The sequence below is a fragment of the Prionailurus viverrinus genome, chromosome B3 (genome assembly GCF_022837055.1).
Source record: "Prionailurus viverrinus isolate Anna chromosome B3, UM_Priviv_1.0, whole genome shotgun sequence".
NCBI classification, from domain to species: Eukaryota; Metazoa; Chordata; class Mammalia; order Carnivora; family Felidae; genus Prionailurus; species Prionailurus viverrinus.
In genome coordinates, this window is record NC_062566.1 from 35,223,551 (window position 1) to 35,236,145 (window position 12,595).

Here is a 12,595-nt window from a genome sequence, read left to right on the forward strand (position 1 = left end):
TTGCCCATTCCCCATGTCCTGGGTTGTGGGTGGGATGAGGTGGGAAGGGTCACAGCTGAAGTGAAGAAACATGGCATCTTCCTCCCAGGCTCAGGCTCCGGGGCCTACAAGGAGCCAATGATACTCGTGGGGCCTGAGAACCTCACCCTGACAGTGCACCAGACTGCGGTGCTTGAGTGTGTCGCCACGGGCAACCCGCGCCCCATTGTGTCCTGGAGCCGCCTGGGTGAGCCTCATCCTATAGCCCCAGCCTCTCCCACCCTATCCCACCCTCTGGGAGGGCGGTCTCATCACCCAGCTGTGGGGGGGACTTTGAATCCTGTTTGTTCTCCATGGGGGTCTGTGCTCTCTGGGGCCTTACGGAGGGGCTAAGTTTCCCTCTCCTTGGCAGGACTGGGGAGGGTGGCCTGCCCACCACATTCTCCCTCCCCCTGCGAGGATGGCTTAGCTCCCTGGGTTACCTCATCCAGTCCCCAGAAGTCCTGCGCTGTTCCCGCCTCCAGGCTCCTCTCTCAGTGGCATCAGGCTCTCCAGAACCCCTCAGCAGCGTTCTTTCCCCAGGTTCTTTTCCCTCCTGTGTGTCCCTGCCTTCTATATCCCGGCTATATTCCCCAGTGGTGCAACTCCAAACCCCTCCAAGTCTCAGCCAGTTGTCACACCCTGTCTCTGGGCCCCCCAGTCTCTAGCCTGGCCCCCTAAATCCCCAGCCTAAATCCCTAGGCAGCTGAAGGAGAGAAATGAAAGGGTGCAGATGGGCCCACATTGTCTGAGTGGAAAGGTCACTAGGGGAAGGAGAGTCTGGAGGGGATGGGGTGGGGTCGCATTCACAAGGAGACTGTGCCACATTGTAGCAGCTGAGTGATTGGGGAAGGAGGGGGCAGCAGGCAGGATAATGGAGTAGATTTCACCACTTCAGGGACTGAATGGGGAGCTGTCTCCTTGCATTCTGACTGTGCTAATCTGATCCTGGGGTGAGGGCGGGGGCGGGGCGGGGGGGGGGGGGTTGGGAAGGGCCCAGTCCCTGGGAGAGCCTGGAAAGAGTGGCCTCACCATTAGGAGGAGCCCATAGGCACTGCAAGGACCATCTGGCCCAACATTTCCCAAAGCATGATCTGCAGGGAGGAAATAATGGCTTGGTGGTCTAACATCTCACAAGTTCGGGAAACAGATTTAACCAGGTCTCTTTGCTGTGGGACTTCTCAGAGGCTTTATATTAAAAGGCAATGTGACAGTCCATGAGTAGAATGAAAATTTGAGCATGGAATTTTTTTCAGGAGAGACAAACCAGGCTGGGAAACCACCCACCTAATCCAAACCCCCTACTTTCCTGAGAAGGGACTTCAGGGTCACCAGTGAATCAGTAAAAATGCTAGAATTAGGGCCCAGGTCTCTGCTGCTAGGCAAGAGTTTTCAGTGCTGCTCCTGCTTTTTCCACAATACTGTGATGCTTGGGAGAGAAGGTGCAGAGGTCAAAGATTGAGGTTCCTTGGGGGCACCTTGATGGCTCATTTGGTTAAGCATCTGACTTAGGCTCTGGTTCATGAGTTCGAGCCCCACATTCGGACTCTGCTGTCAGCACAGAACCCACTTCGGATCCTCTGTCTCCTCCTCTCTCTGCCCCTCCCCTGCTCTCTCTCTCCTCCTCCCCCCAAATAAAAAACATTAAAAAGTAAAAAGATGGAGGTTCCCTGGAAGACTGGTGGAATGTCCAACAATCTGGACCATTCCTCACTTCCCCCTCTTCCACACTTACCTCCCTGACCCTTCCTCACTCCTGCTTCCCCTTCTCAGATGGCCGCCCCATCGGGGTGGAGGGCATCCAGGTGCTGGGCACTGGCAATCTTATCATCTCAGATGTGACCGTCCAGCACTCCGGCGTCTATGTCTGTGCAGCCAACAGGCCAGGCACCCGGGTGAGGAGAACAGCACAAGGCCGGCTGGTGGTGCAAGGTACGGACCTCCCCGGCCCCACAGCACCCTCCTCCTGCCCCATTCCTTCCTCCCTTCATCAACATCCCTGGCACAAGCTCGGGGCCCTGTACTAACCTTAACCGTGGCCCCTGCCCCTCCCCAGGCCTCCAGGCAGGCCAAAAGGCAGCTCCCACCTTGCATTCACAAGAATGGGGAAGGCATTCTTGGTTAGCGACCCCCTGTGGGTCCCACTGGCTGTCCTTGCCATCCTTCCACCCCCCCCACCTCCATTTTATAATCTCCACTGATTCCCCTAACCCCATGTTCTTCACACGTGTCCCCCCTCCCACGTGCTGTTTTCATTCACACACATGTGGCACCTGCAAGCTCACACCTGCTTGCACACTCTCAGGTGTTTGTCATTCTCACACTCACACCCAGCCACATGCACACACACAGCTGGTCTCCATGCGCAGGGTGTGTGGGGAGGGGGCGGGTGTTAGCCTCTGAAGCTGATCAGGTCCTTCTGTCCATTCTCCTGTCCTGGGGCTCAACTGTCCCCATGAACTGGGCTGAGATCCCATTCTCAGGGGTTTTCGGCTGTGGCTCCCTCCCAGAGAGCTGGGGAAGGGGTGGGAGATAGAGGAATTAGGACCTTAAATGCCTGTTTGTTTAGCATTCCATGTGCCGTTAATCTGTCCAAATGAAAGTGATGGAGCATTTCATTTCTCGGGTGTTAATGGAAGCTGGAGAACTGGGATTGGAGGAGGGCGGAATTGAATGTAGGGGTGAGGGGAGCTAGTTCGGAGGGCTCATCCATCTCCCCGTCATTACCGCCTTGGAGGTGCAGCCAAACCTATTAGCACATTTATTTATTTAACAATTTCCTGAACAGGGAGCTCAGCTTGATTGCTTTCGGATACAAATGTCAGTCTTTTAAATAGTCATTAAAATTGAGTCCTCTCCTGGGTCTGCCTCTCTGGGGCTAGTGAGGTGGGGCCTGCCATCATCTCCTGGAGCCTGGGCCAGGGTGAAGGGTGGGCCCCATCTGGAAGATTCTCCCCAAGGACGTAGACCCGTGTTTCCTGAGGCTACCCTGTCCTCATCGGCACCCCATCCCTTCACTCACAGCTGTCTTGTCTCCCTACACCTACCCCTCATGGCTCCTTGTGCTCCTCTGTGTCCCCAGCCCCAGCTGAGTTTGTCCAGCACCCCCAGTCCATCTCCAGGCCAGCTGGGACCACAGCCATGTTCACCTGCCAAGCCCAGGGTGAGCCACCCCCTCATGTCACATGGTTGAAGAATGGACAGGTGCTGGGGCCAGGAGGCCACGTCAGGCTCAAGAATAACAACAGGCATGTGTGTGGTGTGTGCCGGGGTGAGAATGCGGGAGGATGTGGGAAAGGGGGCCTGGATGAATGGCCAGAGCAGGCTGTGCCCCTTGTGCCAGGAAAGAGCACTAAATTAAATCTGGAGACTTGGGTTTGAGTCCTGGTCTGCCACTGGCTTGTGGCAAGATCTCAAGACAAGTCATTTTGCCCTCTCCAGTGGGGTAATCTGGCCAACTTTTAGGGGTACTCTGCCAGGGAGAGGGGATCTGAGGCTCTCCCTTCCCCTGCAGCACCCTGACAATTTCTGGAATCGGCCCTGAGGATGAGGCCATCTACCAGTGTGTGGCTGAGAACAGTGCTGGCTCCTCACAGGCCAGTGCCAGGCTGACCGTGTTATGGGCTGAGGGGCTGCCTGGCCCCCCCCTCAATGTGCAGGCAGTCTCTCTGTCACCCACTGAGGTCCGTGTGTCCTGGAATGAGCCCCTGGTCAACACCAAGGAGATTATCGGCTATGTCCTGCACATCAGGAAGGCTGCTGGTGGGTGAGGGCTCTGCAGCCCCTTCTTTTTATTCACTGTTTTTCATCCCTTTCAATACTGCATGTTCTGACCAAACACCTTCCCTCCACTGTACCCCCTGCACACTGGATGCCCTCATTTCACCAGTGCTGGTAAGACTGCCTCATGCCCCTTACATTGCCCCTCCCTACCCTTCACTTCCCCAGACCCTCCGGAGCTGGAGTACCAGGAGGCAGTCAGCAAGAACACCTTTCAGCACCTGGTGAGCGACCTTGAACCCTCCACTGCCTACAGCTTCTACATCAAGGCCTATACCCCAAGGGGGGCCAGCTCAGCCTCTGCCCCCGTGCTGGCCAGCACCCTGGGTGAAGGTGAGGTCCAGGTATTAGAGCAAAACACCACACACGCTTGTTCAGGTTGTGCACTACACTGGGCGCCTGGCCCTGAGGCTGAGTGGGGGCTGGGTCTACTTGGAGAAAGGGGCGTCCTTTTCCAACTCATGTAAAGGTATCTTTGAGCAAGTGGAGGCCTGGGGGGCAGAGGCCAGAGAGCTGCCAGGCTCTTGAGGGTATGGGTCACAGTGGAAGGTGGCAACCCCCCTCACATCTTGGTCTCTGCCTGCAGCACCTGCCCCACCCCCGTTGTCCGTGCGGGTCCTGGGCGGCTCCTCCCTGCAGCTGCTGTGGGAGCCCTGGCCCCGGCTGGCCCAGCATGAGGGAGGCTTCAAGCTGTTTTACCGTCCAGCAAGCAGGGCCTCCTTCACCGGCCCTGTCCTGCTGCCTGCAACAGTCTCCTCCTACAACCTCAGCCAACTCGGTGAGGCAGCCACAGACCACGCGTGGGGAGCTGGGCAGGGGTGCGGTGCCTGGTGCCAGGAGGTGGGGCGCAGGGGTTCCCTGTGTTTCCCTGCTGCGACAGAGCTGCCTGTGGGGGCTGAGGTCACTCAACACAGCACTGCCTTTCCCTCAGACCCCACCACGGTGTACGAGGTGAAGCTGCTGGCCTACAACCAGCATGGGGAGGGCAATGCCACAGTCCGCTTCGTATCTTTGAGAGGAGCATCTGAGAGGACAGGTAGGCGTTGGGGAGGGGTTGTGGGGCTAAAGACTGGTGCTCAGGAAGGGAGGCCAGGTGTTGAGTGAGGAGGGGGACAGGGATACAGGGAAGGTAGGAGAGTGTAACAGTGCATGTGGCCCTTGAGAACATAGGCTTGGATTGGAGTTTGAAGTTCAGTGGAGTGATATTCTAACTGTGTGACCTTAGGCAAGTTACTTAACCTCTCTGAGCCCCAGTTTTGTTCTCTATAAAACAGAGATAATAATACCTACTTTATAAAGCTGTGGCGAGGATGAAATGGTCCTTGTAAAGTGTTATTCCCAGTATCTGGCACAAAGTTAGTACTCAGTAACTAGTAAAGAGAACCGAAAAAGTAGGCTGGGGTCCTATCGGCAAAGACTATGTAGACACGGAGGTAGCTATGGCTGAGGGAGGAAGAGCCCCAGAGGCTATGTGTCCCAGGTACTTCAGGCCAAGAGAGCCACAACTCCCAACCATCACCTGCCCCTAGCCCTGAGCCCACCATGTGACTGCCGGAAGGAGGAACCCACCAACCAAACGTCCACTACAGGCATCGTCATTGGCATCCACATCGGGGTCACCTGCATCATCTTCTGTGTCCTCTTCCTCCTGTTCGGTCAAAGGGGCAGGTGCGTCCTGGGCAGGAGGGGCAGGGATGGCCTGGAGAAGGTGCTGCTATACTCGAAAGCAGAGTTGGGGGCTCACTGTGTCCATCCTTCTGTTTTTGCCCCATCCCCCCCCCCACAGCCCTCCCCCTAACTCTTGGCTCACCCCCTTAGGGTCCTCTTGTGTAAGGATGTAGAAAACCAGCTCTCCCCTCCTCAGGGCCCCCGGAGCCCAAGGGATCCTAGCATCCTGGCACTGAATGGGGCAGGACGGGGAGAGCGGGGCCGAGACAAGAAGCGTGTGGACATGAAAGAACTGGAACAGCTGTTCCCCCCAGCTGGGGCAGCGGGGCAGCCGGACCCCAGACGCGTGGTGAGTGCCCCCACCTCGAGCAAGCCTCTGCTTCAGGCTCTGACAGCTTCCCAATCCTGCCCTCCCTTCACCTCGGTCATCAGCCTTCACCAAGCTCCAGGCACAAAACCCATGGCTGGTGCTTCTGTCTGAGCATCTGAATCAGGCAGAGTGGTCTAGAGACCCTAAGTCCCAAGTGGGATTGGGTCCAGAGCCTGACCCACTGGCTGGGGACTCATGGGCTCTGGCCCTCATGCTGACGCCAGTGTGACTGGCCCTTTCCTCAGCAGGATCCTGGGGACCCTGCCCTGTGTGAGGAGACCCAGTTCTCCATGCTGCCACTTGAGGGATTCAGCCTTCTGGAGGAGAGGACATCAGAAGCCAAGGCCCCCTTCGCAGGCCCCGCAGCTGCCCTGCCACCCCAGGACGGAGGCCCCGGGTTCCTCAGTGAAGGACAGGCTACTCGGGCCTCCACAGCACCAGCTGCCCAGCCAGCTCACTCAGGCCAGTAGCCAGTGTCTGGCAGGCTTCGGAGGGGGCAACCCCCCAATTCTCAGGTCAAAGGCAAGATTTCTCCTGTCATGTGGGACTTGGATGGGGGGCTTCCCAGCATTTCTGTCCTGACTGCCCCTCAGGTTGTCAAGACCTAAAGTAGCCTCAGCAGGGACCTCCCTCCCTAGAACCTGGAGGGGTTCCTTCAGGAGCCCCTCCCTTGGACTAATGTCCCCCCTCACCTTTGCCTGGTACCCACATGACTTGGAACTGAACTAATGTTTTCCTTTAAAAAAAAAAAGAGAGAAAAGAGAGGGGAAGGTGAATTAGACTCCAAAAATACGCCCCTGCTGTGGCTGGGCCCCTGACACTGTCACCCTCCACTGACCTTGTTTTCTCAGGATGGATTTTTGCTGTTTGGCTCTCAGCACCTACCTCAGCCGGAATGAATGTTCTTGGGGGAGTTGGGCCGTGGCCTCAGCCCCCATCCCCAAACAGAGCCCCAAATGCACTCCTACCTCAAGCCCCTGTAGGGGCACCCCCCTCTCCCTTCCCATATTGTTGTCAAGAGTTTAAAAAAAAAAAAAAAAAAAAAGAAAAAAAAAAAAAGCACTTCCCCATTTCCAGGTGTGAAAGAAAACATCTACCTCAAGGCTCGCTGGCTCTCCGGGCCTGGTTGTTATCACTGGACCCTCCTCCTGCCCGCAGCCCTTCTATTGCTCCCCCAGAGAGGAGGCCGGAGGCTAAGTCACCAAGGGCAGGCCTCTCAGGAACTACAGAAATAAAAATGGAATTGGTCAAAGAAAATGTGAAAAAAAAAAAAAAAAAGCCAAAAATGAGAGGAAAATTTGTTCCTTAAAGTATAAATTGCTCCAGACCAGCCACCTCCCAGCATGCTGCCGTTGCTCCTCCTTGTCCATCTGTCCACTCCCGTTCCTACCCCCTCAAGCCAACTGATCCTTGACTTGGATCCCCACGACCCTCTCTCGGCCTGAGTGGGGGGTGGGGGGGTGGGTATCACCCTGTGGCCTGCCTTCTATTCTGCCCAGAGACACGGAGCCCCTGGAGCGGACTGGGCGTGTGACAGGTGTGTGCGCGTGTCGGACAGGGAGATTTCCCTGGCACAGATGCCCAGTGCTCTATCCCATGGGACACGGCCTGTTTGACCCAACCCCGGACAGTGGAACGACCACTGTCAGCAGATGTGGCTGGAAGATATTTTTATACAAGGTGTGTTTAAAGATTTATGTTCTTGTGACTTCTTGTTTTTCCTTTCTGTTGTGTTGTTTTTCAATATACTTAAAGTAGGAGAAAAAAAAAAAAACAAGGAAACAAATACCTATTTTTGGTTAATTCATTTTTTTAAATAGAAGTAAAACTTTTTTTTAAAGAAAAAAAAAAAGATAAGTGTATTCCTTAAGTATGAGATTAGACCATAAAGTCCCTGACCCCCAACCCTAAAGTTTAGTTAACTAGCTGAAGAAGGTAGAATTTGTGGTGTTTTCCTAGGAGACTGGAGTCATGTCCACGTGGACTCGGGAAAGGGCAGTCTGCCCCTTCTCCTGAATGCTGGGCCTGTGCCGACGGCCCCTCAAAACTCCCACTCTGTCCCTGCATTGGCCTCTCTGCACCCCCCTTCATCCTGGAACCCCCTCTCCCATGGGAAGAGCGGTCTGGGGTAGGAGTGGGATGGGAAGCCCGCTGGCCTGACTTGACCTGACTTTTGTCACACTCTACTCATTCTGACTGAATAAAAGTCCTGTTGCCAAAGTGAACCTCGAGTTTGGTGGTGGCTGTGTCAGGTCCTGGGGAGGGTGGGAGTACAGGGATTAGGGCAGCCAGCGGTGGGCCAGGCCGACTCTCCCAAGTCAAAGCCCAGGATAACAACAGCCCCCTGTGTACCACTTACAGGCACCATGCACGCTGGGCTCTCTCCACACGTAGGAAGCTTCCCTGGGTCCTCAGGACCTTCCTGAGCGGTAGTCTAGTTATTTTCCCCTCATTTTACAGATGATGAAATGGAGAAAGGATAAGACAGATGAAGGAAATGTCTAAAATCTCACATAGCCAGTTACGGCAGGATCAGAGTTTGTATCCAGACCAGGCCACGTGATTCCATAGTCTGTATTCTGACCACTGCTGTGTACCTCCTCAGCTGGCAGTGAGGAGTCTGAGACTAGCCCCTTGGCCCTAGTGACAGCTCACCAGTACTGAACCAGGTACTTTTCATGCACTATCTACCAGAAAGGACCATTTTGGTCTCCACTCCAAAGTTGAAGAATGGCATCTGGCTGATTCTTTCCAGGTCACACAACCAGAACTCGTGGCCAGCCCTCTCCATTACTCCCTGTCCGCTCCTCAGTCCAGGCTCCTGAAGCCAGGTGTCCGGAGCTGCCAAAGCTTGGGGTAGGCCAAGAGAGATTTGGCTTAAAGGTGGTTGTACGGACAAAAATCTGGAGGTCTCAGAGGACCTTAAGCTTAGTAGAAGGCAACAGTGCAACTGCTTAGAATGTCCGTGTTGCCTCTACTGCAGAAATGGAGAGTCAAGGCTCAACCTGGGAAGCTCTGCAGGTCTAGAGGGCTGGGATCTGTACCCAGAGGCACCTTTTGGGAGGAGCAAACCAGCATAGCGGTTTGCAAGCTGGGCTTCTCCAGCTGTGGCTAGAGGTCGGGGGGCGAACCTCTCTGCGGGGGGATTCCACTCTCCCTGCCCACACTCAGCCAGAGCAGCTCCACTTTTATCTGTCTTACGTGTTGCACTTTTCATGAGATTTCATTTGAAAGGCCCTGGCCTGGCACTTCTGCCCACGGTCAGACCAGAAATGGTGTTGTGGATGCTGAACCAAGAAAGAGAAGCCTGAGGCCACCACAGCACCTGTTCTGAGTCTCCAGGGGAAGTGGTTGATTTGCCCTGATTTTCTCAGAGAAAAGATCTAAGCCCAAATAGAGACGCAATACCTCACCTTTCTTTACACGGAACTTTGCAACACAGGAATTCTTCAACACAACCAGCCATCCAAGGGCTGCCTGAGAAGATGGTGGGTTTGTCATCTGTTCAAGCAGATCCTGCAGGGGGTGAGAGTAGACCAGGTGAACCTCCAGTGTCCCTTTCCCCTCCAAGAGTCCAAGATACCAGTACCTTCCCTCGGGAGGCATCCAGAAACATTTAGAAACCACCCAATACGACCCATGTAGATGTATGCAAATTACATACAAATCACATGCAAATATAGGCAGGGCCTGTATAACAAGGCCAAACCAGGCTAAGGTAAAGGGAAGCAGAGTTCCAATTAGGCAGATTCACAGAACTAGGCGTCAAAGCCGGAGGGGCCTGGCTGGAATCTGAGTCCTGATCTCAAATAGTCCCACAGCCTCAGGCTGAAAACACCCATCCCCATCCTCCCCCCACCACACACTATCTTTGGGCAGAAAACAGTAGCAGCTAGGACTTAGAACCTGCTCCAATTGTCTAATGCTCTATAACAAGCCACCACACAACTTAGTGGCTTAATCTAACATTTATTTTATTCATACCTTTGCAGTTTGGGCAGGGCTCAGCAGGGACAGTTGTGGGGACATCAGCAGTGGCAGCTTGAAGCCTGGGGCTGGAATTATCTGAAGGCCCGCTGGCTCTCATGTCTGGTGGCTGATGCTGGCTGTCGGCCCCAACACCCGCATGTGGCCTCTCCATGTGGCCTGGGCTTCCTCACAGCATGGTGGCTGGGATCCAAGGACAAGCAACTAGAGAGAGCCAGGCAGAAATTACATCATCATTTCAAATCTAACCCTGGATGTCACGTGGTGTCACTTCTGCCATGTTCTATTCATTAGAATCAAGTCACTAAGCCCGGCCATGTTCCAGGGGAGGGGACTTAGGGAGTAGAGTCAAAGTTATGGACATGTTTTAAAACTGTCTCAAGACCACGTTGGGGGACAGGTGGAGAACAAGTGAGCTGGGGGGCTGGGTGAGCAGGAAAGCTCCCCCTCAGAGGACATGGCATGAAGGGGCTGCTGCTGGGGCTGCTCCTGATGCCTACACAAGCCCTGTATATGGGCCACATCCCAATTATTAGTAAAGATGGACACTGGTGTCCAGTCCTGAGGCCAATGCTGGGGGGGGGTGGGGCGGGGAACCAGGCCCATGTGAATGCCTGAAAAGGCGCTTCTCCACTGCCTGTTCCCTCTCCTTGTGCAGTAAGGGGGGAAGCTGGTGCAAGCCCAACAGCCCCATTCCAGCCTGGGATGCTAGACCCCAGAATGACAGAGCCAGAAGGGACCAGTGACTCTCTCATGAAACAGCTTGGGGCACCCTGTGCCATGTGCCTATTGCCACAGTGCAGGGTCTGGTCCTGGCCATCACTCTAAAATGCTCACTGCCTGAGGCTCCTTCTCCCCTGAATGCCAATGTCCTGTGCTGCTCAACTTCCTGCATTTATTTCCTTGCCTCACAGTCTGACTCCCCACTATAGGAATTTGTGTTCCCAGGGCCCACTTAGTACCTATTGAATGAAGGCATGCAGGAATGGGACATCTAACTGGAATGCTGGGGACACTGTCATGAAGTTACAAAGAAAAAACCCTTTGGGCCAATCCCTGGCTAGCATGGTATCATCTTGGGTTAAACAACAGGGGAATTTTGCACCTGGAAACTTGGGGTCATTCCTCCCGTGACTAAGCCTCCAATTATTGGGGATGAGGTGAGAGGAGGAAGAACTGGAGTCCCGGGAGGAGTGATTTCTCTTCCATGCCCTGCTCAGGTATCACCTTAGAGAGGTCCTTTTTTAACTGGAGTTTAACTGGTGGCTCAGTGGCCACATACCCTCAGATTTTAGCTACCTGGGAGCTAGCCCAGAGCTCACACTCTGTTGTTGAGAATGATGAGCTCTGTCTCCTAGTGAGAAGCATGGTATGTTCTGGAGCCGAGGTGGTGCTCTGGCCCAGCTGGAGTCTGGCTGATGTGGTCTGAACCCTGTGCTCAGCCATTTCCTAATCATGCGACCACAAGCAGATGACTCAACTTCTTTAGGCCTCAGTTTTCTCATCTGTAAACTAGGGATAATATGCTCCTACCTCAAAGGGTTGTTAACTCAGTTGGCTTCTTTACAGAAACTGATAAGCTAAGCCTAAATTCATATGGACCTTGACTAGCAAAACAATCTTGAGAACAAAGAACAAAGTTGGAAGACTCACACTTGCTGATTTCAAAACTTACTACAAAGCTACGGTAATGAAGACAGTGGGGTACTGACATAAGGACAGACATACAGATCAATGGGATAGAATTGTGAGCCCAGAAATAAACACTCACATATATGGTCAATTGATTTTTGACAAGGATATCAATACAGTTCTTAGGGGAATAAGAGACTTTTCAACAAATGGACAAGTCGATATTCACATGCAGTGGAATGAATTTGGACCCCTTCCTCACACCATGTAAAAAGAAATTAAAATGGAACAAACACCTAAATGTAAAAGCTAAAACAGAAGAAAACATAGATGTACATATTTGTAACCTTGGATTAGGTGATAGCTTCCTTGACATCATGCCAAAGGTACAACAGATAAAGTGAGCACCATCAAAATCAAAAACGTTTGTGTTTCAAATGAAACTATCAAGAAAATGATAAGACAAGCACAGAATGGGAGAAAATATTTGCACGTCTTATTTCTGATAAAGGATTTGTATCTGGAATATATAAAGAACTCATGATTCAGTAATAATAGCTCAATAATAAAAAGACAAGTAGCCCAATTTAAAAATGGGCAAAGGTGGGGCACCTGGCTAGCTCAGTCAGAAGTGCACACGACTCTCAATCTCAGGGTCATGAGTTCAAGCCACACATGGGTGTAAAGATTATTTAAAATCTCAAAATAAGATACATAGATAAAAATGGGCAAAGGATCTGAATATACATTTCTGCAAAGAAGATACACAAATGGCCAATAAGCACATTGATGAAATAAATAAACAGTAAAACCACAATGGCATACCACTTTGTTGCTAATAGCATAGCTGGAATAAAAAAGTCATGTAATATCAAGTGTTGTCGAAGATGTGGAGAAATCAGAACCCTCATACACTGCTGGTGGGAATGTGAAATTGTGCAGCTATTGTGAAAAGCAGTCTGCCTATTCCTCAAAAGGCTGAACATAGAGTTACTAGATGACCAGCAGTTCCATTCCTAAGTATATATTCAAGAAAAATGAAAAAACAAAAGTTTACACAAAAACTTGTACATCGATGTTCATAACTGCAAGAACTCTGATGGGGCTCCTGGGTGGCTCAGTCAGTTGAGCATCCAACTC

The 12,595-nt window shown here is 52.7% G+C and overlaps 1 protein-coding gene across 1 annotated transcript in view; it reads left to right on the forward strand.

The window, feature by feature from the left end:
* Nucleotides 1-8,061, forward strand: part of IGDCC3 (immunoglobulin superfamily DCC subclass member 3) — a 42,303-nt gene extending 34,242 nt beyond the window's left edge. The window contains exons 6-15 of the mRNA XM_047863012.1: nucleotides 89-226; nucleotides 1,792-1,950; nucleotides 3,101-3,266; nucleotides 3,533-3,780; nucleotides 3,967-4,131; nucleotides 4,385-4,576; nucleotides 4,730-4,834; nucleotides 5,328-5,466; nucleotides 5,617-5,815; nucleotides 6,082-8,061. Coding sequence (XP_047718968.1) covers nucleotides 89-226; nucleotides 1,792-1,950; nucleotides 3,101-3,266; nucleotides 3,533-3,780; nucleotides 3,967-4,131; nucleotides 4,385-4,576; nucleotides 4,730-4,834; nucleotides 5,328-5,466; nucleotides 5,617-5,815; nucleotides 6,082-6,306 — 1,736 coding nt within the window. The 3' untranslated portion in view covers nucleotides 6,307-8,061. The remainder of the gene's footprint in view (nucleotides 1-88; nucleotides 227-1,791; nucleotides 1,951-3,100; nucleotides 3,267-3,532; nucleotides 3,781-3,966; nucleotides 4,132-4,384; nucleotides 4,577-4,729; nucleotides 4,835-5,327; nucleotides 5,467-5,616; nucleotides 5,816-6,081) is intronic.
* Nucleotides 8,062-12,595: the final 4,534 nt, after the last annotated feature.